General features: G+C 37.8%; 1 protein-coding gene across 2 annotated transcripts in view; it reads left to right on the top strand.

The window, feature by feature from the left end:
* The window catches only part of LOC306860759 (protein NDRG3-like), a 74,360-nt gene extending 53,082 nt beyond the window's left edge, over positions 1-21,278 (top strand). For both annotated transcript variants that reach the window (XM_079402645.1, XM_079402646.1), the window contains 13 exons: positions 3,648-3,753; positions 5,467-5,587; positions 6,079-6,141; positions 6,320-6,380; positions 9,102-9,188; positions 9,675-9,731; positions 9,832-9,935; positions 10,011-10,076; positions 10,167-10,218; positions 10,684-10,731; positions 11,822-11,857; positions 11,944-11,995; positions 19,469-21,278. In XM_079402645.1, the coding sequence (XP_079258771.1) occupies positions 3,648-3,753; positions 5,467-5,587; positions 6,079-6,141; positions 6,320-6,380; positions 9,102-9,188; positions 9,675-9,731; positions 9,832-9,935; positions 10,011-10,076; positions 10,167-10,218; positions 10,684-10,731; positions 11,822-11,857; positions 11,944-11,995; positions 19,469-19,644 (1,029 nt within the window). In that variant the 3' untranslated portion in view covers positions 19,645-21,278. The remainder of the gene's footprint in view (positions 1-3,647; positions 3,754-5,466; positions 5,588-6,078; positions 6,142-6,319; positions 6,381-9,101; positions 9,189-9,674; positions 9,732-9,831; positions 9,936-10,010; positions 10,077-10,166; positions 10,219-10,683; positions 10,732-11,821; positions 11,858-11,943; positions 11,996-19,468) is intronic.
* The last annotated feature ends 5,774 nt before the right edge of the window (positions 21,279-27,052 follow it).

Here is a 27,052-nt window from a genome sequence, read left to right as displayed (position 1 = left end):
ACAGATCCCTGACACGTTTCTGAGCTGCCCTCAGGCACATCTACCTTCAGCTTGATCCGCGCTGCCTGCTTTTCCATGTCTGGGGTGAAGCAGCACAATTGTTTTCAACATTGATGATAATAATAAGAAACTTCTGAAGGATCATATGACACTTGAGACTGGAGTAATCACAGGAATAAAGCTTCTTTTTTTTTTTTATATAATAATATTTTGGAATATTAGTGTTTTTACTATTACTACTTTTTTTTTTATCAAATAAATTCAGCCTCAGTGAGCAAAAGAGATTTTTTTTCAAAACCTTTACAAAATGTTACCGACCATGAATTAATAGGCCTGAAGCTACAAGCATTTAGCATCACAACGAGAGATATAGAGGCATAAAAAATGCACTGCAGTCAGTTCACAAATGCTTTTTTCAGACAAAACCGTTTTATTTCAGATGGACGAGTAGTTGTGCAGCGTCAAATAGAAACCGGGTGTCCTCCAACTGATGGAGCATTGCAACGGCTGTTTCCATTGTAGACTGCTTTGATTATAAAGGGAGTGATCATGTCACAGTGTGCCGCTCACGTCCAGTGTAGAAATGGTAGCACTGTAGAAACACCTGTTTTTGGAGACTGTTTGAATGGTGCATCAAGACATCACACAACAGTCACCTAACATGAGATGTCAGGGAGACATAACCGCCTCGTCTATTTTTAAATCTGCTGCCTTTAGTGGATGCTGTGTGGTTTGCTTCAGGTGTCACCTGCTAGTATGATTTCTAGATCTGCTGCTTAAGACATCGCTATCAGAAACATTACTTGTGTAGAGAAAGAAGGTTTTCTTCTTATATATACAAACATGCATGCTGCGTCTTCGGTTAAGGTCACTATAGCCTTGTGTTTATGTAAGTGTGTGGAGTCTGCAGGTTTGCATCAAAACAGTGTCCGTCTCCTCCAGTGCAGGTCAGAGCTGCTTTTGGTTCTTTTGGTCCTCATGCTGTGTGTGGAATGAGATTAGAGCCGAACCTGCTGCTCTTCTGGCCTTAGGAGTCCTTGAGTAGTGCTGTTAGCCTCTCGCCTCATTCTTGTGGTTCAAGCCTCATCCTGTTTGTGTCGTCTTGTAGCAGAGCTGTCCATTTCATCCAAGGCGACAGATTTTTTACTTTGACGTATAATGCTGTGGTTGTTGTGGTGATGTGCAACAACAAACAACATCAAGGGTGGGCCAAAACCTACACCACAGTAGTGTTGTCACGATACTGGAATTTCTAACTTCGATACGATACCTTGAAAAATATCGATATTCGATACCATTTTCGATACCACGGAGAAAAAAACTGCCCCAATATTAAGGGGGTAATTTTTTTAATTTAAAGATAAATGTAACAAGTCGAGAACATGCGGTATATTTTACATGAACAAAAAAATGTCTTGAGGTACTGCATTTGTTGATTTATTTATTAATCTTTTATTAATCTTAGTTAAATGTTAATTGAAACTAACGTTTACTAATACATGTACTAATTAAAATCCAAAGTTCTATTTATTGATATTCTCATTTACTTCATAACCAAAATATTTCCAGATATAGGGCCCTATGAAATCCGTTTTATTTTTCCCCAAAATCAGTTTTATTTTTTTCTACATTCTGTTTTTTTCCATTTAAATTTTTCTGGATTCCGTTTTTTTCCGTTTGAATTTTTCTGGACTCTCTTTTTTTTTTTTTTAATGGTCAAATTAAATGCTATTAATCTAAAAGCATGTCTAATTCATTAAAATCATGAAAATTATACAATTTAACATTTAATTTATTAAAAGTGCAACAAAAACGACACGTTTAGGGCCGTATAAAATGTTTTATTGTTTTCTCACCTTATGTTTTATTGTTACCAAATTCTGTGTTTTAGCATGTCTATTATTTGAATGCATACAAACAATTTTTATTTATTCTTACAGTAGCCTTATGAAATGTGTTTTCCCCCTCAGAAATTCTGTGTTGTGTATTTAAATTTTACTGGATATCAGATGAAGGCATAAAACTATTTTAATTAATTTATATTTGAATTAATGAAAATTAAACATTTACATTTTTGGCAAATGAAGGGGATTTACTATTAAAATAAAAATATTTTGTGATTATTTATTTTTAAAAATTAACAGTAGTAGTATTATGTACATTCTACTAAATAATAGTAATATAGCCTATTTCTGGCACACGGTCTTTAATAGGCTGTTAAACTGAACTTTTATTTTGACGGGTTGCCGTGAATACTTCTAAAGTTCTGTGTGTGTATGATATGACGCTAGTTTTACTCAAATTAAATGGTAAAATGCTCGTAAAGTGCCTTTCAGATCAGTTCTGGAGATATTGTTGATGTATTTATGTCCTCATTGAGACGCAGACGCTGAAATCACCGCGAGCGCCACATTAGTAAACACAACCGCACGTGCAGCACATTCACACAGAGACGCGCAGAACATGCAGGATTCATATTTAAATCGACTTTTGCAGCTTAATATTTACAGATACTAGTCCATATCGCGATTTGATTTAAGTGTAATGACCTACTTTTGATTAATTCATCCAGACTTTAACAAATTCCGTGACATTCCGCGTTAAACTGTAAATTCCGTTTTTATGACTGGATTCGGTGCGCGTTCTCTGCATCGCGGAGATCATAGATCCCTACAGACAGCGCTCCTGCTGTGTTCTTTAACAACCAGAGCAGTCATCTTTCTATTCACTTCACTTTTGCTATTTAACCAGAGCAAAGGAGACTAGTGCGGTCACGTGTGGTGCTGCTTGTCCACGTGCCTTTGGAGAGAAGTGAAAGTGACAGCTCGGCTAGTATCGGTGTATCGATACTTCGGGAAATTAATATTGGTACCGTTCAGATATTTCAGTATCGATATTTATCGAAATATCGATATTTTTGACAACACTACACCACAGCAAAACACAAGTGGGTGATTTGAATAAGACGTTGACCTGTTTTTTTTTGGAAATTGGTTAAAAGAAACCTTTGAGTTAATTATTACCTCATGTAGAGATACTATTTGACTGGTTGAGCATATATGTGACCCTGGACCACCAAACCAGTCTTAAGTGTCAATTTTTTGAAATTGAGATTCATACATCATCTGAAAGCTGAATAAATAAGCTTTTCATTGATGTATGGTTTGTTAGGATCAGAATATTTGGCCGAGATACAACTATTTGAAAATCTGGAATCTGAGGGGGCAAACAAATCTAAATATTGAGAAAATCGCCTTTAAAGTTGTTCAAATGAAGTTCTTAGCAATGCATATTACTAATAAAAATTAAGTTTTGAGATTTATGGTAATAAATTTACTAAATATCTTCATGGAACATGATCTTTACTTGATATCCTAATGATTTTTGGCATAAAAATTTTTTTTATAATTTTGACCCATACAATGTATTTTTGCCTATTGCTACAAATATACCCCAGCGACTTAAGGCTGGTTTTGTGGTCCAGGGTCACATATTTCCTTACAAAGAATAAGTTTAAAGGCCATTTATGTAAACCTTTCAGTCTGTGTTTTCATTGCAGGAATGATTTCAAACAGCTCTATGCTCAAACAGTTGACACCTTTGCACTTCTATTATTAATTCACATGTTGTCTTCTGATTGGTTGCAGGAGCATGACATTGAGACTCCTCACGGTGTCCTTCATGTGACTTTGAGAGGGACTCCTAAAGGGAACAGACCAGTCATTCTCACCTATCATGACATTGGACTCAACCGTAAGTCGTCCCATATATTTTCAAAGTTCCTGTCTTTCAGTGGCAAAATGTATCATTATACAGCTCACCTACTTGAAGGGGAGAGGGGTTGGTTTTTTTAGATGAGTATTTCTCAACTTTGTTCTTGGAGGAACACCGTCTGAGTATACCTGCTTCCCTGCTATATAGTAGAAGATAAACTCATATTTTTAATACATATAGTAGGCAAAAAGCACCTGGATAACCTACAGTACTTCTAATGCTGAGATTCTGAAGTGTGCTTTCAATTGACACAGTAGAGGAGTTGATGGCAGGTGAATGACCAAAAGGTGCCATTGACCCTTCACCAGGAGTTTGATTGGCAGGTGATCAGACCAATCGTAACACCGAATCTGCCGTTTAGTCCAACAAACAATCCAGACAGAAGAGTAGATTAATGTCGGTGGACTTGAAAACTTGAAAAATGGTGTGTATTGACGTTTTTCCGTGGTTTAAACAAGATACCTCCTGATGTTTATTTCGTGCTTTAACTAGTAAACATGAAAAGATGATCGGTTCACGTGCCGCTTGAACTGAGGCACTACGGCAATCTGTCACGACACATTAAAGAGCCACAAAACTGTATTTGTTTGAATTTCTTAAATGACTATTTGAAAGCTACATACAGAATTACCAAATTTTGCCATAAGTTAAATATATTAAGGTTCTGCAATATATAAATATATTGTGGAAACTTAATTTCCTGTAGAGCTGCTTTGCAACGATTTGTATCGTAAAAAGCGCTATACAAATATGAGGTTTTTCATACCAAAAGTAACCTGCTTTGTCTTGTCTGTCGGTGCATTGTCAGTTTTTTCTTTGCTCTGTAATGTATTTTTCACTGCGTGTAACGTGGCGTGAGAGTGCAATGGCTTGTTGGACATTACAACAGTAACTAAGAGGTGCGGGTCTTTGCAAAGGGTCAATTGACATCATGGGTCACATGACAATGACAATACGACTGATACAGTACATCCTGAATACATTTATATAACACACATTCATACTACTGTATATGGAGCATTTTAACAGTTGCCAAGTCCATTCCTCATCAAATGTAGTTCAGGATGTGATTTCAGTTGCCCATCAACACTATACATTTTCAGACTCTTTATTTGAGTGTATATTTGTCTAATGTCCAACTGAAAGCAGGAAAAGTTAAAAAATGTGGCCAGTAAATTTGTGTTGAAATTAAGGTAGAATGCGGCATCTATTCTTTTTTTCTTTTATCTAGAGTCAGAATGGCTTTAATATAATTTCATATCTATACAGCTTGTACACATCAAAACAAAAACACGTTCCTCCAGGTCAGGACCATCATGCTACATAAGACAATGGAGTAAAAAACTGAACTGTACAAAAATTGTATTATATTCAATAGACTAAACCAAAGAGATAAATAAGAAAAAAGGGGGGGAAAATAAACATTTATATACCGACTACACAAGACTACATGTACATGTGTGCATACTGAGTTAACAGTGCAAACAGCATGAGATTTAAAAAAAAAAAAAAAAAATGGGTTACGGTAATAGACAAGACACAGTAATGGTGTGTTGTTGTTTGGTTTTTGGGGGGGGTTTAAGCGTGCAAAGTATGCACATGCTTATGGTTCAGGTATACAGGATACCATTTTTTCTTTGATTTATGAAAAAAATATTTGAGAAGGGTCTTTGTTTTTCTCTTGCGATGCAGATAAGTCATGTTTCAACACACTGTTTAACTTCGAGGACATGCAGGAGATCACGCAGCACTTTGCAGTGGTCCATGTTGATGCCCCAGGCCAGCAAGAATCTGCTCCTCCTTTCCCCACTGGGTAAGACAAACTACCGAAAAACAATTCTGACTATCTCAAAACCTAGTGAGGTGCCTTCATAAACAGCATTTTTGATTATCATTACTATATTCTTAATGTTCAAATTGATGCTGATGTCCAAAGCTGCTGTGAATGTAACCCATAATGGACCTTTTTCCACATTTCTCAGATATTTAAATTCTGAAAGCGTCTATGGCAGTGAAAAGGTCTTTTTTGCATTCCCATTTGCTGAAATAATAATAATTTCAATATATTTCAGTATAGCAAAAGAAAAGCTCCTCTATAGTGTTTTCAAAAGGGGAAAACATAGAGATACATTGATAGAAGTAGGGTTACCAATTCTAACATTAACTGTTCTGTAATTATTGACAGCATGCAAAGCAGTGCACTGATGAGGCTCCATCTATACTTCTGACACAGTGTTTTTACACTCACAAAAAAATAATTTAAGCTAGACTAATTTGTCACTCTCGCCTTCCTCTTTCCCTCAGGTACCAGTACCCAACCATGGATGGGCTTGCCGAGATGCTGCCCTCAGTTCTGACCCAGCTGAAGTGAGTCCAGACCTCAATCAGCCTGTACATGATCCCCAATTCAATACAATTAAATAAAAATAAATGCCACATGTTTAAGAATTCATGATGGCTTTTATTAAAGCCTCATATAATTTGTGTATTTTTTATCAGAATATATGCGAGTTAATAAGCAATATGAATGATTGTGCTTTAACAGGATCAACAGTGTGATTGGTATCGGTGTGGGCGCGGGAGCTTATATCCTCACTAGACTGGCTGTAAGTAAAATATCTTCCCTTTAATTTTGCTATAATGTCAGATCAGTCATTGTATGATGTAATTTCTAACCGTTAGTTGGAGTAGCTTGTGAAAACGCACCATTAGATGTTTAATTGAGCAGCTGAATGAAGTTCAAACACACACTCACTCTCATGTTTCCTGCTGGTTATTATCAAGGTATAAAGTGATAAAGGGTATTTTTCTCAAATTAACTAAAGAATGTGGCTGTCTTTCACTCCTGACTCTATTACTTCAGTTCAGCACCTCACACTTTCATCCATCTAACAGCTTGCCTTGCACATTTAGCATATTTCTGCTGCTTGCTTATTTGGTTCTGTGATGTCAGATGGCCGATTTGAACAAACACACACCTACGCAGCTCTGCAGAACAACTTCAGCACCGTAAACTACTTAAAATCATTTGAATTATAATTTGCTTGTTACATGCTTGTCCATAGACATGTGGTCATGTGAGAGTGCTGCCTCGAAGGCTTGCTTTTCTCTGAATGTCTGTTGAAGAGCCTTATGCAGAGAGGAAAAAGAAGAGGGGTGAAACCTGAAATTTTTAGTTCACGTGGCTGCATTGTAGGACCTCATCAAACGGACACCCAAAATAACTGCAGAACAGCACATTGCTTAGGAGTTAAGGAGTCTTCTACCAGCCATCTGTGGTCATAAGACTAGTTAATAATCAATCTCAGGCCATTGTTTGAACCAGTTCCTGTGTTTTAAAGAGTTTCAGGAGTGACATCATGTCACAGGGTCTCTCTCTCTCTCTCTCTCTCTCTCTCTCTCTTTCTCTCTCTCGTATGCGGCCAAATGCCAAAATATGGTACCGAATGATTTAATGTGAATCGGTACTCTGTAGTACCGATGCAATTTGGTCGGTACCCTTAAAAGTACCGAGTTCGTGATACATATCGTATCTGTATCGTGATGCGTATCGTATCTCCAGATTCTTGCCAATGCACAGCCCTATCTCTGAGACACTGTTACTTTAACCGCATTCGTCGTGGAACTTGCTAACTAGCACATTATTAGGAAAGGTGATTTACAAAGATTCAGTAAAAAAACTTCTGGAGGTGAAGCTGGATCACGAATGATTCACACAAACATAAACGCATTTATGTAGATCGGGGGTGCAATCCCTTTAAAAACAAAAGTAATCCACTGTGTCTTCAGCTCAGATGTTGGGAGTAAATGACGACTGCTATGTTCATTATTACATCCAACAACAAAACCCCTCAATCGCTTAGGAGACATTCTTGTCTACATCTGCTTTGGCGTTGAAACAATGATGGACTGATCACAGCTCACTCAGGGTGGGTTTGTGCTTAAAGGGGTCATGTGACGTTGTTAAAAAGAACAATATTTTATGTATTTGGTGTAATGCAATGTGTTTATGTGGTTTAAAGTTCAAAAAACACATTTTCCTCATACTGTAGATTATTTTTGCTCCTCTATGCCCCGCCTTTCTGAAACGCATCAATTTTTACAAAGCCCATCGTTCTGAGAAGCGAGGAGTGCTCTGATTGGCCAGCTATCCAGTGCGTTGTTATTGACCGAATACCTCAAGCGTGAGACTGAAATGTTACACCCCTCACCGTATAGTGATGGCGTTTCCCAGCACGACCTATCTCGGTCCTGGAGGGCCGGTGTCCTGCAGAGTTTAGCTCCAACTTGCATCAACACACCTGCCTGGAAGTTTCTAGTATGCCTAGTAAGAGCTTGATTAACTGCTTCAGGTGTGTTTGATTAGGGTTGGAGCTAAACTCTGCAGGACACCGGCCCTCCAGGACCGAGTTTGAGCAGCCCTGACTTAGACCGTCTTTTCATGCATCATGCCGCATAAACATTACCATGTCTGCATTTGTGATTGGAGAAACAACAAGCACTACTCTACACAGCTCAAACCTCGCATATGAATAGGCAGTAGCAGAAACGTACTTACAGGCTGTGAGTCAGAAGCGTCAGACTGTCCTTGCAAAGTTGGAATTGCCCCACTTTATAGAAACAGCCTTTGTGCAAGCCAGCATTGTAGGCTACTCTCCTGCCAAGTTCAGGAAATAGTCCTCCATAAATTGCGCCGCACACACTCGAATATTTGCATTGTACTGCTCTGGAACAGTGTTGTAAATACAACTTAACCACTGATTTCTAGTTGGGTCCTCTTTTGGAAGCCCAAACAAAGTAGTTTCGCTTTCACAGCGTCTCCAGGACATGGCGCCGGCGGCAGCAACAATACTACAGCGAGAATAAAAATGGTCCCTTTCGTTGAACAGCCTGTTAGCATTAAACTTTAACCAGTAACGAGCAAAATTGTAATGTCCACCAAAAAGGAAAGATGTTGCAGATATATTTATACCTGTTTTTAGTCACAAAATTTGAAGATTACTCTTTAGAATAATATGCACTACTGCACAAGAGAAAAGACTGAGAATGAGTATTCAGAAAGTAAATGGGATCAGTTTTGATTTTCATGTTGACTACTGACTTTTTTTGTTCTGTGGTAATTTGTGCTCCTAGGCAAATCACAATGTGTTTGACTGCCAAAGTCTATAGGTAGCAATACCACAAGAAGTCCAGATTCTGTCTCATTAGACTGTTCGATCATCTACATGTCAAGCACCTAATCTTCTCAGTCAGTAGGTGCTCTGAGTGTTAAAGTCAGTATGAGCCATAATGATGGACTAATCCATGTAATCTTACCATTCTCTTAGCTGAATGAGCCTGCTCTGGTGGAGGGATTGGTTCTCATCAATGTGGACCCCTGTGCTAAGGGCTGGATTGACTGGGCTGCCTCGAAGGTAAAATTTTGAATGCACTGTCAAATTAACGTTTATTTAATGCAGAAAATTATTAAATAGTTAAATAAAATTACAATAAAACTATGATACTCGTACTGCCCCAGCAACAAGCTGTTGTACCTCCAAAGGTACAGTTTTGTGTAATAGGCACATAATGCTTTAGTCTGCCACAGTAGTCTTATACAATAATCTTAATATTATCTTGGATGCTTTTCTCAAAAAAAGATTATTATACGTAATTAAGATATCCTATCCTTTGATTATTAGTCAAAAGCTAACCCTAACCCTTCCTCCATACTTTAGATTTCTCAACAGATTAATGTAGTTGATAAAGTTTTCCCAGTTGTAAAGCTCATTATAACCTTACAGGTCAGAATTCTACAGTAATTAAAGGTGCTCAAGTCAGTGGAGGTGCTGGGAACACAGTTTGTTTGATCTTCAAACATTGTACTTTTCACTAAACATTTGCATTTGTTTCTGTTGTAGTTATCCGGATGGACCAGCAGTCTAGTAGACATTGTGATGGCACACCATTTCAGCACGGTAGGCCTTAAATATGACACTCACCTCCTCATCTATGAGATGATTCACTCAGAACAAAAGCATTTCTCTTAGAGTCTGTTCATGAGTTTTTGTACCTCAGGACGAGCTGACAGAGAACCAGGAGATCATTCAAACATATCGTCTGCACATCGCTCAGGACATCAATCAGGACAACCTGGCTCTCTTCTGCCAATCCTACAACAGGTGACATTATCAGTTCATGTACTGATCTTTGTCATATGAGCTGATCTTGATAAAGTTTTCATTTCCTTATCACAGTCGGCAAGATCTGGAGATTGAGAGGCCTGTCTTTGGACTTAATGAAAATACGGTCAAAACGCTGAAGTAGGCTGTAAATCAGTAGGCTATTTTTGCTGTAAATCATTTTGCCTTCTCTTCCTTAGACCTTTATGTCTTTCTTCTCTTGCTGTTTAGGTGTCCTGCCTTGCTAATAGTTGGTGACACATCACCAGCGGTAGAGGCTGTGGTGAGTGACTAATCGAGAACATTGCAATTGCATCTGTGGGCAATGCTAGAGAACACGGTGTGCTTTCTAAAAGGCCCGTTATGCTCATCTCTTCATACATTTCCTTTCAGTGTACCAATGACTTTATGATGCACATCCTAAAAGGGGCTGTGCATCATAAAGCCTTATGCACTTGTGCTGCTTTTAAAGCACTCCTGAAAGCTATAATATGCTTCTGGTCTTGGATCCTGATTGTCCAAAACAGCATTTCCATCTGTTCTAAAATTCTTAATACAGTAACAGCTTAATGTGCACTTAGTTGAACACTCCTTCTGAGTTTGCCTAAGTGTGGCACTTTAAAGTGAGACTGAGCCACTAATGCTGAGCAAACAGTTTGGTTTAGAGTAGAGTTGGTCATTTTATCTGTCAATGCCTTCCATTTTGTTTCTAAACTGACCAGGTGGGATTTTATCTGTTTTTCTACAGGTTGAATGCAACTCGAGGCTAAATCCAACCAAGACTACTTTACTCAAGGCATGTCAGCTTTTTTCTCCTAGAGCAATAGGGATGCAAACTCGTCACCTTTGTGTAGACCAAATGAGGTTTTGAGTTGTCAAGAAAGCGCAGCACTATGTTCTTTTACACAAAAGCAGCTTATGATCCAGTGTTTTCAGTGTCTCGGAGTACAGAGAGTGGTTCGCAGTAAATGTAGCACCACACAAACTCCATCTCTGCATGTGCTGTGAGTTTGGGTCGCTGATAACGTACATTTGAGAATTTTATTACAAATCTGTCAACAAATATGATGTTTGAGGTCTCGCTATCGCTAATCATCTCAGAAGTCTGTCAGTCATCAAGAATCAGTAAAAAACTGAGATAGACAAAATCCAGAAGAACTGTGGCAACATCTCCAAGACATTTGAAGAAACCTACCTGCAAAGCTACCTGAAAAACAATGCTGAAGTGTACCTAGAACAAATGCGGTTATAAATGCAAAGGGTGGTCACACCAAATATTCATTTAATTTAGTTAAGAGCAGTTAATTTATCAATAAAATCTATTTATGACATTATTTCTGAAAGAATCCTCACTGCCTAAAACTTTTCACAGTAATGTAGCTTTGCAGGTAGGTTTCTTCAATCAAGTGTCTTGGAGACTTTGCCACAGTTCTTCTGGATTTAGTCTGTCTCAGGTTTTATTTTATATTTATTTTTTCTTCATCTAATTCCAGTCGGATCGAAGATCCAAAGATCAGATCTCTGTGTGGAGCACAGCCTGTTGTCATTCTCCTAGTGCAGACAAAAATCTCACTGGATTATTACAATTAACGGCGAAAGGAATGTTTGGAAATGTAAACTGATGTTTCCTACTGACACACTGCAATAAAAGATACAAATAACTGGCTTATAACCATTTATTGTTGGTGAAAAGGTTTTTTTTTTTTTGTAATTTTCCACTTTCTTTATCCTTATGCTAAAATCAATTGTAAATCATAATTTTAAAGCTATATTTTAAGGATTTTCTTCCTCTAGGGTCACATCTTTGTAACATTTTTCAAGTTTCTATCTCTGTTGATTATTGTACTTCAGCATGACACAATTGATTTTTCTCTTCCTCTCTTCAGATGGCAGATTGTGGTGGACTTCCCCAAGTTGTCCAAGTAAGAATAACACCATTATGTCTGCCACAGCATCAGTTTGACTAAATTTAGACTTGTATTAAATGTGGATGTTTTCTATTTTTCAGCCGGGTAAACTTGCTGAGGCTTTCAAGTACTTTGTCCAGGGAATGGGCTACAGTAAGTATCTGTCCTCTGTCTTTTCATAGGCCACTTTAATGTTAAGCGTTTAATCGTATCATCTTCCTCAGTTGCATACCTTCACTGTTTGTATAAATTTAGTCTCTTGTTTGCATTTTTGTCTGAAAGCATCTTGTTGTTAGAGAGATGTCAGCATCATGTCACGTTGGTCAATGACTTACATACTGTGTGTCTCCGGTGGTTTAATAATGTACGTCATAAATACTCACACAACATCTAAAACAGCTGCAGGAATATGACACATTGATGGGTGTAGGTGTGAGAGTGAAAATCCTGCCTGTTCAAAGCAAGAACATAAGGTATCAGATGTTATGAATCTTGATAAGAACTGTAATTTATCCACTGCTGATCTGGCTTTATTACTCGAAGCATCAGGCCAGTATTCTTGAGTTAAGCAGGTTTCAGATCAGCCGTCCGCTGCACTAACACATGACTTGTCTCCCGTGTGGCTGTGCAGTGCTGCGTTCTTCAGCGTGTAAGTACACTAGTCTTCCTCCTAAGAGCATGCTGTGTGGCATGAGCCCTGTGTGATAAACTTTCTCTGATCTTCAGGATAAATATCTCGTGCCCTAACAGAGGTTTGCATAGCATGGAAACTTTATTGCTGTAATACCTCAAACCTCCATGAATCTCTGTTCAAGGCCTCAGCTTCATTCAGCTCTATCTAATATATATATGGTTATTCTGTGATATAAACATTAAATTAAATTTTTGTGTGTCATTGTATTTAAAGGTGTGTGATTTCTAGTGGTGCAACGGATCACAAAACTCGCGATTCGGATCATATTACAGGATTCGAGCCACGGATCGGATAATTTTTCCTATTAGCAAAAAAAATAAAAATGTTTGATCTTCATTTATTACTGAAAGTTACTTTAAGCATATATACTTCTATACCGCAGCAAAAACTACTAGCTTGACTATAAAGTTTATTAAAAGGGTCATCGGATGCCCATTTTCCACAGGTTGATATGATTCTTTAGGGTCTTAATGAAAAGCCTATAACATACTTTGGTTAAAATTTCTCAATGTTAGTGTAAAACAACACCCATTTTACCTTGTCAAAATCAGCTCTGCAGAAATCGATACGTTTTTTGCATGTTGCTTTAAATGCTAATGAGCTCTAATCACCCCGCCTCTCTTCTGTGGGGTGACGAACCGTGCTCTGAGAGACTGTTTACTTTAGCTGCATAGCCGCAAAACTTGCTAACTAGCACGTTATTAGGAATAGCGATTGCAAAGATTGATTAAAAAAAAAAACCCTTGTACTCACTTCTGCTGTAAGTGAAGCTGGATCACGAATGATACGAATGATCACGCGAACATAAACGCATTTAGGCAGATTGGGGATCGGCGCATTCCCTTCACAAATAAAAATAATCCTCTGTGTCTTCAGCAGCTCAGATGTCGGGAGTAAATGACGACTGCCATGTTCATTATTACATCCAACAACAAAACCCCTCAATCGCTTAATCTGAGACATTCTTGTCTACATCCCTGCTCCGGCATAGAAACAATGGCGGTCGTACCGTTCACAGCTCACTCAGGGCTGGTCTAAGGAAAGACGGCACTGTCAATCTATCTAAAAGTGAATTTAGCATCCGATTACCCATTTAATAAGTAAAAAAACAAAAACAATTACACAAATTAAAAGCATAGATGAGTACAACATAGTTACATATAAAGTCAGTAACTGTAGTATTAAGGTGCAGAAATGTAAAAAATTTAATTTAAAATGACACGATAGTGGTCACTGCATAAGTAAAATACAGATTAATCTTTGTTAAAACTGTGGTGGTGTTTGATTAGCAGAGAGAAGCAGGTGTTTATAGGCTGCTGTCACTTTAAGACCAAATGCACTGACATATATCCGGTTCACTTAAGACATAAACGACTGTTTACCAGAATACTTGCCAAAACATTTTTAACATAACTTTGTGAGTATGTGTCCATTCAAGTGCATCGATTCGGTGTTCACGCACTGTCTAAATCTCTCTCTCTCTCTCTCTCTCTCTCTCTCTCTCTCTCTCTCTCTCTCTCTCTCTCTCTCTCAGCATGTGCACACTTCGGGTGTGAGCGGCAGCAAATAATGTTTGAGTCCTGATTTGAGTTTTCATTTAATATTTTTGTGGAAACCATGATGCTTTTTTTTCAGGATTTTTTTAATAGAAAGTTCAAGCATAGCGTTTATTTGAATTAGAACTATTTTATAACATAAATGTCTTTTACTGTCACTTTGGTCAGATTAATGCATCCTTGCTGAAAAGAAATAGTAATCTTTAATAGTAATCAAAAATCTTAATCAACCCAAATCTTTAGTGTTCCCGTATTAAGCTCTTGTTCTGGCATTCCAGAAAGTGTTTCTGACTTACTCAACACAGTTACACTAGCAACGGTCACTGATGGTTAGGTGTGTTCTGAGAGTGTGAGGAGGAACGTGATCGAAAGCAGCTTGACTCATTTGAAAATGCTCACATTTTGATATTAGTCACATTTCTCCTCCATAAGTCACTAATCTAATCCTGAGATCTATTGATCTCTTTGTAAGTCTCTATTCTTGTTACTTCTGAAAAATACAGCCCTCCCATCCAGAAACCCAAACACTGTGTAAGATTTGTGCTTTCTAGACCTTTTAATTCAGAATGTAATCAATGTAATCTGCTGTGGTGTTATTTATAAGGATTAGAGTTGTAAAAATTGTTCTGGCTTCATTGTTCTTGAAATGAAGTGATGCTGAAATTTGGTCAGTTCAATTCAACAATATTTTTTTTTGTGTGCAATTTATGGTATTATTAACTATTTAATGTATATTGACTAAAACAGCAGACTAGGTTTTTATATTTACAGTTCATGAATTTTAAGTGTAATGCAAAAATGTAATTTTAAAGTAATGCATTGGTAGTATTACAGTAATGATCAACTGTTAAAATCCATAATCAGTATATAAGCACCAGTGCATTTTTACATCCAAAATGAGGTTGATTTTAGGACATCGTTTATTATTTTTTTATTTGTATATTTTATTTGTATGTTTGTGCAAAAAAAACAGTACACAGAACTTCCCACTCATTGACAAAGAAACCCTATTCTACATATTGCCGATTAACAAATAGATTAGAAATTAGATACTCCTGTACTTTTTAATGATGCATTTTTCTTGTAGTATTTGTTCATGCAGACTTCATGCACGTAAATTGTAAGTTCAGACAAGAAAAGCACCTAACATACTGTATATGATTGTAATTCTATGTGGAAATGGTGGAAATATTAGTCAATGCAGAATGAGTCATTAACAGAGCATAATGCTCATTGCCTGATTCTGTCATTGATGTTTGCTTTTCAGTAGAAGTAGGTAATCCGGTAATTTCCACCTTTTTTTTTGAGTCGGTTAAGTGTGTTTGTCAGTGTTTTTTTTTTTTTTTTTTTTTTTTTTTTTTTTTTGTAACTGTTTGACGTGTGTTATATAGTTTCATCTTTAACAAACCCACAAGTGTATGTTCTGGTGAGGGACTATCCCAGAAGACAATTTCCCTTCTAGAGAGCTTCTCTCACTTTCTCTATACTTTCAAATTTAAGCTCTTTCACCACAGTCTTAAAATGATATCAACCAAGACTACTATTGAATAGTTTGGGTTAAAAAATAGTTTTTGTCATCTCCCTCCACATGTTTGTTTGATTTTGTTGTGAATAACCATGACGCTTTAAGGATATTCACTTTAAAATAATCCGTTATGTCAAAAAGAGAACCATAACCACCCCCAAAAAAATTGTGTTCATGAATAATTAAGAACACTAACTAACTGTCAAGGCTCTTCCCATCTCCTTTTCTAATGTCCCCTACTTTCCTTGCGTCTTCTCCTGTAGCCTCTGCTTAATCTTTCCTTTTCTCTATCCTCCCTCTTTTAGAAAATACTATCAAATAATCTCTCCCTTTCCTCTGTCCCATATTTTTCCTCTTCCTTTTGCTCTCCCTTTGCCTTTCTTCCTTCTTGACCCTTACATCCAATGCCAACAGTCCCTCATGTGCTACTCAGCCACCTGAACAGCGAATCAGGTATCAAGGAGATCAACCAGCACCTTTAGCTGAGCCTAAGCTCGTCATCTCAACCTCCCGTGCTTCCTGTCCTCACTGTCTGTCCGTCTTTGTCCCTCCCTTCCCAATCACATGCATACCAATGTCTTTTAGTCTCTGCATCGCGGTGTGTAAAGCATGGTAATTGGACATATGTTGTCAATGTTTGTTTATGATTATAAGCAGTCTGAGAGAATGTGTTTGTGCACACTGTCCACTACCAACAGACGTCTTATATTCTTTTTATGATTCACATAGAAACATAACTTTACTTTGCATGCCACATTCTGCATTGTCTGAAGTTGACTCTTCATTTTGCTGCAATGGTAAAAATGAATTTGAGCTTGATCCTCACCAGAGGATTCTCTTTCCTTCATGGGAGAATAATGACTGCAGTGTCCAAGCAGGGCGGTTGTCACCTCAGGATTCAGAGAATTACTGACAGAGTGCTGCAGGAATGAGCGCTAAAACCCAGAAACAAGTTAGCATTATCATTGGCCCAATGTCAATGGGTATTTCGAATGGGTTTTTGATTAAATCTGAAAAGAGTGGTGTCGTTAACACAAGCTCAAGATATTTCCATATATTACAATATATCTGCAATACACAACTCAGGATATTTTTTAAGCAGTCTTAAAAAAAAAAATAGTTTACGTGTTAAAAGGTGGCTAAATGGGACTACAGAGGTTGTCATTGCGCAGTCAACTCATCTACAAACTAGTCTGCATTTACAGCCTGCTTGTTTATCACTCTTGCAAACGATTACAATTCAAATTTTAAAGATTGAAACATTGTCGAAAGTTTAGTGGTGTTGACGTTGAAGTCATGCTACTATGGTGAAGTTTGCTAATATAGCCCAACTTCAGCTTTACTTCTGCCAATTGTATTTATGGTTTTCATGTTTGTAAAGATTACCTTGATAAACAAAATGTCTAAGAATCATGAACGTTTGTTAGTCACAGAGCTTATTTTCTGCAGTAATCCAAAAGCCAAAGGAAAAATCCTATTGGATTTGTCAAGGGAACCAGGGTGATGCTACTTCCAGGTTGGTCTGCAAAAATGCACCATCCCCGCAGCACTCTGTTTAAGCCCGAGTATTAAGAAAAGGCTTCGCTCTTAAGCCTCAAGTATATTTCATTTTTACAGTCAAACGCGTAGCCTTTCAAAGTGTACTCCATTTGTTGTTGTGCGCAAACGCGGGCGGTCGACAGCTTCATCCATGAACAGCGTCTGCTCTAATTTTCCCTGTAAGTTATGACCGATAACAAGTATTTTTGAACTCTCTTAAACCAAAGCTGAGCTATCTCATACCCTCTCGCTCAAGTGCTTGTCAATGTGAGCGCCTGGTGTTGTTGCCGTCTCTGCTATTTTGTTGTTGTTGTTCCGTGTCTTTAACTTTAATTTTCTACTGTGAAGCAATGGCTCGAACCAGTGTTGCCACCTTGTGAAACATCGGATTACTGTAAAACAAATTCAATGCGCATGTGCGACCTTACCTGTGCGTGCAAATTACAAAAATTAGGTGGTGCGTGTACTATTATGATGACACAATTTGCGTCACATGCACTGTACGCTGTACCTCGCGTACACAAAAAAAACGAAGTATACTTTGGGCTTTAGGGTAACGATGGCTGTATCCCAATTTTCATACTATTCATCCTGTATAATATACAAGTAATATATTAGTCACAATTTCAGTGCAAAAGTAGTGATAGTATTGTCAAAGGGGGCTTTCACACTAGCATTTATTGCGCACCCAGGTTCATTTGACTTTAGAGTTCGGTTTGTTTGGATAATGAATCACGAACCATACCCGAGTTCACCTAAAAAGTACTAAAGTACGCAATCGTATTAAATCACTGATTTGAACCACTATTAATGACATATGTATTGGTGTATTTATTTGTTTACTCACTCAATTTCCTGACAAGCTTGACTGATGCTCTGCAAGCAGAGAGAATTTATTTCTCATTTCAGCTCGCAGGAATTGACTCCCACATTCTTTTGAACCTTTGTATTATAGTTGGAACAAATAGATGCATGTGCCATTTTGTGTTGGCGCTTTGGAGACTAATACCTGGCAACGGGTAAACAGCTGCCACTCTGATGATGCAAATGTACCGTGGTTTGGAACCAAAAACTACTGTGTGAACACACCAGCAGGGGGAGGGGGATCAATTGAACTCTGGATCGGACCAAGAATTGAACCAAGTGAAAGCACCCAAGTAGTGTTACTTGTGGGCTTCTGAGATATTTCTGTACTCTGTGAATAAAAAAACTAACATACAACAAGACTAGTTTAATTTAGTTCATAAACAAAAATAACTTGGAGACAGTACTTTTTAGTGAATCAAACAAATACAGCATGAATAAAGTAAGCAAGTTAACTCTTTCCCCACCAGCGTTTTTGAAAAAAGTTGCAAGCCACCGCCAGCATTTTTGATGATTTTCACTACACTTTCATGGCCCCCAGAATAGTTTAGTTGAATAAATATCAGAACATGCAATACATTAAAATAAAGAACAGACTACTTTTAAACAAAATACGTTTTATTTAAGCGTCAAGCATTCTTTTTTTTTATCAACACTTTAAAGTAGGTAAGTCTCATTTAAAAAAGCAACGTTTTGAGCAAAAAGCTAAGAAAATCAATTTTTTTTATTTTTATCAAATACTACATCTGAATCATATTCAGTAATATTATCAAAGCAAAAATTGGTTTCCATCAGAACTCCCTCAAAGCTCAGTCCTTTACCACTTCCTGGATTGACATTTCATTCTGTAACATTATATGCTGTTTATTTCTGACGATCACATTATTTTTCTCATGCATATGCTTATATATGAGATCGCTCGTTTCTGCATCTTCCTCGTCTGTGTTTTTGATTGGGACATTCTAGACTCATTCAGGAGATGCGTAATAGAGTGTATAACAGTGAAAATACAGAAAATTATGTTTGGCAGGGAAAGAGTTAATGGTTTGAATCAATCTGAAACACAATATGAAACAAATTCTCTCTGGCAGAATTTAATTGAATCAGTTTCAAAATCCATTTTGCTGCAAGTCTCCTTTCAGAAGTATGTGAATTGGGATTAAGCTTATTAACCATAAACCAAATTGTCATATCTCAGTCGGTCCAGCATTAGTTGAGCAGTCACCAGTGTGCAGATGTGCAGGAGTCACTCAATTTGAGGAGACTCATTATTCTCCCTCTCTTGGATCTTCATATGTTTGGATCCGAATGCTGAGTGCAAAACTGGCTATCCTGTGAAGCTCATGCTCCTCACTCAGGATCGTCCCAACAGTCATGCCTCAATCAAAACAGCAGCATTGCATACATGTTTTCACCTCCATTCGATTTCTCTCTTCTCTCTCTCTCAGTGCCCACTGCCAGTATGACCCGATTGGCTCGATCTCGCACTCACTCTGCCTCCAGCATGGGCTCGGCGGACGGCTCGCGCAGCCGTGCACATACCAGTTCACAGATGGAGGGCGCCACCGGCGGCCCGGTCCATGACAACCAGAACAGACCGCAAACCATGGAGGTGTCCTGCTAAAGCACCTAGAACCAAGCCACCATTTGTTCTGGGATCATCCGCTTGTTGAACCTCTGCACCTCATGCGGCTTTCTGTCCACTTTGGGGTTTTGTTTCCACTCCATCTTTGTCTTTCGTTCTGTTTGTTCTCTTGTGGCCAGGGAGCGCTGGTCTAATGAAGGGATGCATTGTTTGATGTCTAGTAACCCATGTATTTTACGTATTGGATTATTTTTCCACTGCATGGAAGCACACTAATCTTTTGCTGATGTTTTTACCTTGAATTTGATTGGCTTGCTACTTTATTACTCCATTCTTTTATATTTGTCATCCATTGGAGATTCATTTTCACTGTAGTTTTGCTTCTTGTGTATATATTTTGCTGGAGGCTGTTGTATATTGAACATTTGGAGGGTATTCTCGTCTGTAGCGGGAGAGTTTTCGTTCCCTCTCTTGCTCTCTCTAAGGTCTTCCTGCCCCTTGTGTTTATTACAGAGATGACCAAACCAATTCACTTCCTCCTTATTTAATTTTTTCTTCAGTACTTCATTTTCTAGACTGCATTCTGTCTCTTTTAGAGGGTTTCTACTGCTCTCACTGTATGTCATTGGCTATTATGGTTTGACTGTCTACTATTTGTAGTCTTTCTAGAATAAAATCTACTGATTAGCTTGTCCCTATTTAAAGTGTACAATAGACATTTACATTAGTATTAATTATGTTAAGATCTTTCTGCAAATGGTTAATTCAGTTTGATTGAATTTAATCAATCTGATTCTGTTTACATGGATAGCTTTAGACCAGAAACCCCTAATAGCAAAGACTTTGCTTAGATTTTCATGTAAACTATTTTTCACAGCCTGTGCTTTGGGAGGTCAGCTACACCAAAACAAGCCAGTAACTGAAGCTAAGATCTGTAGCTTGTTCAAATAACAGTTGTGTTTACCATATAGGGCATCTAGAGGTATAAAACCGCATCATTCCTCTAAATGCACTGTACAGTAGTAACTGGTAATAAATGATCGGTATGCTTTTGGCTTAAGATTCTCCATTCCCTCTGTACAGCGGACTAATGTTCCAATAACCTCTTATTATTTTGACAACTCTGTTCGTTTATGTAGTTTTATTGTTCTCGGTCCTTATTATTTAAATGGATGGCAATTCCCTGTTGATTGCTGACTGTACCGCTGCCTTCAGTGAGTTTGTGATAATGGGTTGTGCTTTGTCCTCCAAGCATTTAGGGGGCGCTGTACTGCATACTGTCTGCTGAGTATATCGATTTGTACGAATATTGAAATAAAGTAGTTGTACATAAAACTTGTATCTGTCTTTATTTGTTAAGTTGATATTAAAGCAAGACGCTTCATGAGTAGTGTACTTTTTTTGCATAGTACGATTTCTGAAATGTTAAGTTTGTATATGCACATGAGGCATTCCATAATTAAATATGCATTAATTTGCTTAAATTTCCAGAATCGAAATTTGAATTTTGGATAAATCGGCAACGTCTTTTTTTGTTGCCATATTAAAGATTTTACATTGGGGATTTTGGATCTTTTTTCACTCCATAAATCAGAAAATGCAATGGGGGAAAAAAAACAAAAAAAACAATAATCCGATAAAAATAAAAATCCGATGACTCTTATATGAACACACTCCAGATTAAAAAAAAAAAAAACTTTCTGAATATAAAATTGAAAAGACTTAAACACTGAGGGTGAAAAAAGAACAGAATAGCCCAAGCCGTAATGTGCCACAGACGTGTGCAGTATAAATAAGTGGTTATGCAAGCATTAATGGCAATGGAAAGCCCCTTAAACTTGAGTGACTTTGTATGAGGAGTTTCTTGGAGGTTATAGTACATTAAAGAATGATCATGTGACTTTTACATACGCCAGATGAGCTGTAAATGAGAGAAACTGTTTCCATTGCAGTTTTGCGATTTATATTCCTTTTTCAAATTGCCTGAAAAACCACCTCATGCTAGCATAACATTTTTGTGAAATTTGATATTTCCATTGGCCGTTCTTTCAAATCATAATTTCAATTTGAAGGATAATGGGAATGCAGCTGAGGAAAAAAAAAAACTTTTCAACTATATATCTTTTGTGTTCTGTAGAAGAAAGTCATACTAGTTGTGAAATGACACGAGATGTTCATTTTTGGGTGCCTTTAAAGCACTGGGAGAATGTAGAAAAAGTTTTGGGGCCAATAAAACCTTGACTAATATTATAATTGGACCTCAGTATAATGTGACCCGAATCACTTCATGCACTGGTAATCAGATGCTCAACATGCAATTCTGTGCACTACTCATCCCAGTTTATCTGCCAGCCAGCTGTGAAAGTTTCCTATCACAAGCAAGTTTATAAAGGTTCTATTGATTGCTTGTGGTCAGAGATGACGCATCTGAAAGCTGTTTATAGAAACTGTGGCATAAGCACTTCAAGTACTTAACACAACTTTGCCCACAGCAGAAAGGATCAGTCGATAAGAGATTTGTGTCGTCTTTCCATCTGATGTGCAAAATCATTTAACTAGATCAGTGGTTCTCAATCCCAGTCCTGGAGGCCCCCTGCTCTGCACATTTTCGCCTGATTGAGATCATCAGCTCGTTAGGAGAGAGATCCATGAACTGAACTAACGAGCTGATGATCTCAAACAGGCGTGTTAAGTGGGAGACGTGCAAAATGTGCAGAGCAGGGGGCCTCCAGGACTGGGATTGAGAACCACTGAACTAGATCAACTTTTGTTTTTCATTTTCACAAACCGTACAGATTTGCATCTTATCTGAAATTGGCACATGGTGAACTCTGGTAACCTGGTAGGATGACAGCCTACTATGACTATAACTCCATTTGTCATGGAAATTAGTGTTGGAACATCTTCAGTGACATGACTTTATAGAACACAGTTTTCGGTAACACTTTACAATAAGGTTCCATTTATTAACATTAGTTAACAACATTAGTAAACATGAACTAAGAATGAACAATACATCTACAGCATTTATTAATCTTAATGTTAATTTCAGCATTTACTGATGCATTATTAAATTCACAAGTTGTGTTTGTTAACATTAGTTAATGTAGTGTGAACTAACATGAGTAAACAATGAACAACTGTATTTTCATCAACTAACATTAACAAAGTGTAATAAATAGTGTAATAAATGCATTGTTCATTGTTTGTTCATGTTAGTTAATACATTAACTGATGTTAATAAATGGAACCTTATTCTAAAGTGTTATGCAGTTTTCAAATAAAAACAGAAATTTGGGCCATTCATCTAAATGACGGTGGTGTTTTGGGAGCCTGAAAATGCATACTTTTGAAAACTGGTTTTAAACTGCAAGTTTCTGCGATTTTTTTTAAAACAGTGCCATCGTGCGCATTTATATTACGTGTTCAGTCTATAGGTATGTGCGCAGTTGGGCTGTCCAAAAAAAAATCGAATTTTGAATATTCGTCAAATTTAAAATAAAAATCCACATAAGGCTGCCTTAACGCACACCTAAAATTCAAATGCATATTTTACATTCAAATTTTAGGTGTGCATTAAGGCAGCCTTGAGATGTGATGGTGTAAGTGTCGTTGCATTTTAATGTTTTTTTTTTTTTATTAAATTTTTTTTTAAATAGCCTATCCAGTTGAACCCACTAGATCAGGGGTGTCAAACTCGGTTCCTGGAGGGCCGCAGCCCTGCAGAGTTTTGTTCCAACCCTGCTCCAACTCACAAACCATGTAGTTTTCAAATAAGCCTGAAGGACTTGAATAGCTGGATCAGGTATGTTTAATTAGGGTTGGAGCGAAACTCTTTGACACCCCTGCATTAGATGCTGCGCTGCTGCATTGTTCATTCAAATTTTTGCAGAAAAGGAGAACATCAATGCGGAGAAGATCTTGTTTATATCAAAATTTCTCTCACAGAACGCATATTTTGCGCATTTTCTAGAGGGACTATCACCTATCTATCATCGATCCCCATTGCACTCGCCATGCAAAAAAGCAATGCAAAAATAGTTAAAATTTAAAAAAACATCAAGAGATTTTTTATTTATTTATTTTTAACAACTGTTTGTTTTATTTTGTGGAACAGTAGTACAAAAAATGCAGCTGTACAAATTTAAAACCCACCCCTTGGTAGATTAAAAAAATAATAATAATAAAGACATAATTTAATATTAATAGATAAACAAATAACAATAAAATCATTTTTACAAAGGTTTTAGAAAAGAAGACAACATTAAAAGCTGAATGCCATGAATTAACAGTTTTCATGTTAGATGCATGTATACGGGAAGTAGAGAGTTCAATTGAGATAATGTCCAACAAACACACCGTCCAGGTTCTTCTGTTCATCGGTTGACCAGCAATTGTTTTGCTGCTGTGAGAGCAGCTAACAGTAAAGATCTTTGTTGGACGGACAAGGTGAAGTCCCAAAAGTCATTCATGAAAAAATGGCGCGGAGTCAAACATATCTCAGTACCCAACAAATATAACAGGTCCTGTGAGAGCTGAGACCAAAAAGGTGAGAGAGGGGGGCACTCCCAAAAAAAATGCAATAACGTGCCTAAAACTCCTTGGGAACAGAGATTACGCTTAGGAGAAGACGACAGATTCATATAAAAACGTTTCATTGGAGTCAAGTAAACCCTATGCAGCAATTTCCAATGAATCATTTGGTGATTAGGGTTTTTAGAAGACAATTTAAACATACCCCATACCTGATCTGAAAATAAAACATGCACATCCTCATTAAGATCCTTAGCCCAAACAGTTGTAATAGATAAAGGTTTGTATGAATGCTCAAGAAGAAAGAGATAGATGACTGAAGCAGAGGAGGGAGATTCCTCAGAAGGAAGGATTAGTTTGGGCAAAGGATGAACAGACAGTTGAGAGTTCCAAGGCACCCCATACGCCTGTAGAGCCGATCTAATGCACAAGATTATATTGAGCAGATTATATTGAGTTTTAAGATTCTGGAAGGATTTTAAACCACTATCATCATAGATATCTCCCAGTGTGTTTACTTTACTATGAGTTCATTGCGGACAATGAAATGGAGTACTGCCTGACAAAAGGTTATTATTGTGGAAAATAGGAGAATGCCTAGGCCATTTTGTAACTAGTTGTGAACGTCTTTCAACATCGGAGAGGAAATGGGTTACAATGGGACCAAACCGAGATTTACACTGCCTAAGCGGAGCTCCCGAAAAAACAAGATGCTTCAATTTATACGGATAAACAATAGATTCCTCAATTGCTCTCCAAGATACAGAAGCTTCAGGATCAAACCAAACTGCTAAAGGGCGGAGGGAAAAGGCTTGAGCATACAGTCTCAAATTAGGGAAAGAAAGACCTCCATGTAATCTACATCGTTGTAAGGTAGTCAGTTTAATACGAGGACGTTTCCCATCCTATATATACCATGAAACACATGCATCTAGTTTATTCCAGTAGCCAACCGGTGGAGCGAGAGGAATCATGGAAGAAAATAAATTAATACGTGGGAGAACATTCATTTTAATCACCGATATACGGGCCAGAAAAGAAGTAGGAAGACGAGACCAATTTTCCAAATCTGTGGATACTCTTGCTAGAATAGCATTATAGTTTTTTTGAGACGATTTCCTGCAGGAAAGGAGAAACATCTATCCCCAAGTACTTAAAGTTTTGAACCAATGGAATAGATATAGAAAGGGACAAAGGGAAAGTAAACATGACTTACTCCAATTCATTTTAAACCCAGAGAGAGATCCAAAATGGTCAAATAAATTCAACACATGAGGAATAGAATGTGACGGCTTCTCCAAAAACAATAAGATATCATCAGCAAACATAGAAATATGATGATGCGTATTCTGTATATTTATGGGAGAAATAGTTTCAGATTGAGCTAAGGGTTCCAAGGATAGGGCAAATAACAGAGGAGACAGCGGGCAACCCTGACGAGTACCTCGATGTATAAAGAATGGGTTCGAGCGAACAGCACCTGTGAGAACAGTGGCTGCTGGATTGGCATACAGACCTTTTATCATATTTATGAAACTCGATCCTAGACCCAGATGCTGTAGAACCGCCCATAAATATTTCCATTCTAGCTGATCGAAAGCTTTCATCGCATCTAGAGATAACACTGCGGCAAGGAGAGGACAAACTATTCTTTGAATTAATAATATGATATAACCTGTGTAAGTTATCTGAAGCTGAGTGAGATTTAATGAATCCTGTTTGGTCATGATGAACTAGTCTATTCATACATTTCTCTAGACGACGAGATAGTACTTTAGCCTATAATTTAACATCAGTCCCTATCAAAGAAAGTGGCCGGTAACTAGAACAGGAAGTCGGATCTTTCTCTTTTTAACAAGAGCGAAATAACAGCTATATTAATAGATGGGTGAAATGAGCCTTGAGTAACTGAAAAATGTATCATATCTAACATGAGGGGGCCTAAATCTAACCAAAAAGTAGTTTACAATTCGACTGGAATGCCATCTATGCCCGGGGGTTTCCCCTTGTTCATAGATTGAATTGCTGACTCCAGCTCCTGAAGAGAGATCAGTTCAGCCAGGTATTTAAGGCTAGTCCCAGACTAAAGTGCACGTATAAGCGGTCTCAACTGAAAATATCTTTCTCTGACATATCTTAAAATATATCAGTGCCATTGTTCTGTCTCAAGATGCATACCTGTAAAGTTTTCTTCTAAGACATTTTTATAAAAGCTGCTTAAATATCCTAATTTACCTAAGGCCTAGTCCTGGCTTAAGCTAAACCCCATCTGTGAAACCGGGCCACAGTCCTAACCATTTAGAGCATCTCTTCTCCGATTAGACCGCAGATGTCCAGCTGAAGCTCACTGAGAGTTGGTGGATGAAAGGGATCGGAGAAAAACTCTTGCTTCTTCTGGGGAATATAGCATTTTAGGTTCTCCTTGATTGAGAATGACCTTCAGCATTGCAGGATAAAGAAGAAAATTCTGGATGCCAGCGTTTCTCATCTCCTTCCTAATTGGTGCAAATGCACTTCTTTTTGCGGCGACCGGAGAAAAATCTGGAAAGAAAGACAGCGTTGCTCCGTCGGAAGTTTTCACCGGGGCGTGAAGTCTGGCGGCCCGCAGAATGAGCTCCCTGTCCGTGTACCGCAGCAGTTTAAAGATGAAAACCCGTGGTTTAGCGCGATCTGAGGAGAGCCTTGTGTTCATGCGATGCACTCGCTCCACTTCATCTCTTTGCCCGCCAGAGACGGGAGCCACGTGGGTAGCAATCTATTCAAAAAGCCCATAGGGCCGTCATTTTCGGAACCTTCAGGCAATCCAACCAGATGCAGATTGCTGCGCCTATTGCGAACCTTTAAGTTTTTTCCCCTAACTGAAAAATTATGGCTTTTAAATTTGAATAAATTTGAATTTAGTTTTTTAGCCATT

Source organism: Barbus barbus, assembly GCF_936440315.1.
Source record: "Barbus barbus genome assembly, chromosome: 41".
NCBI classification, from domain to species: Eukaryota; Metazoa; Chordata; class Actinopteri; order Cypriniformes; family Cyprinidae; genus Barbus; species Barbus barbus.
The sequence above is the reverse complement of the archived record's forward strand: the minus strand, read 5'-3'. Positions and strand labels throughout refer to the sequence as shown.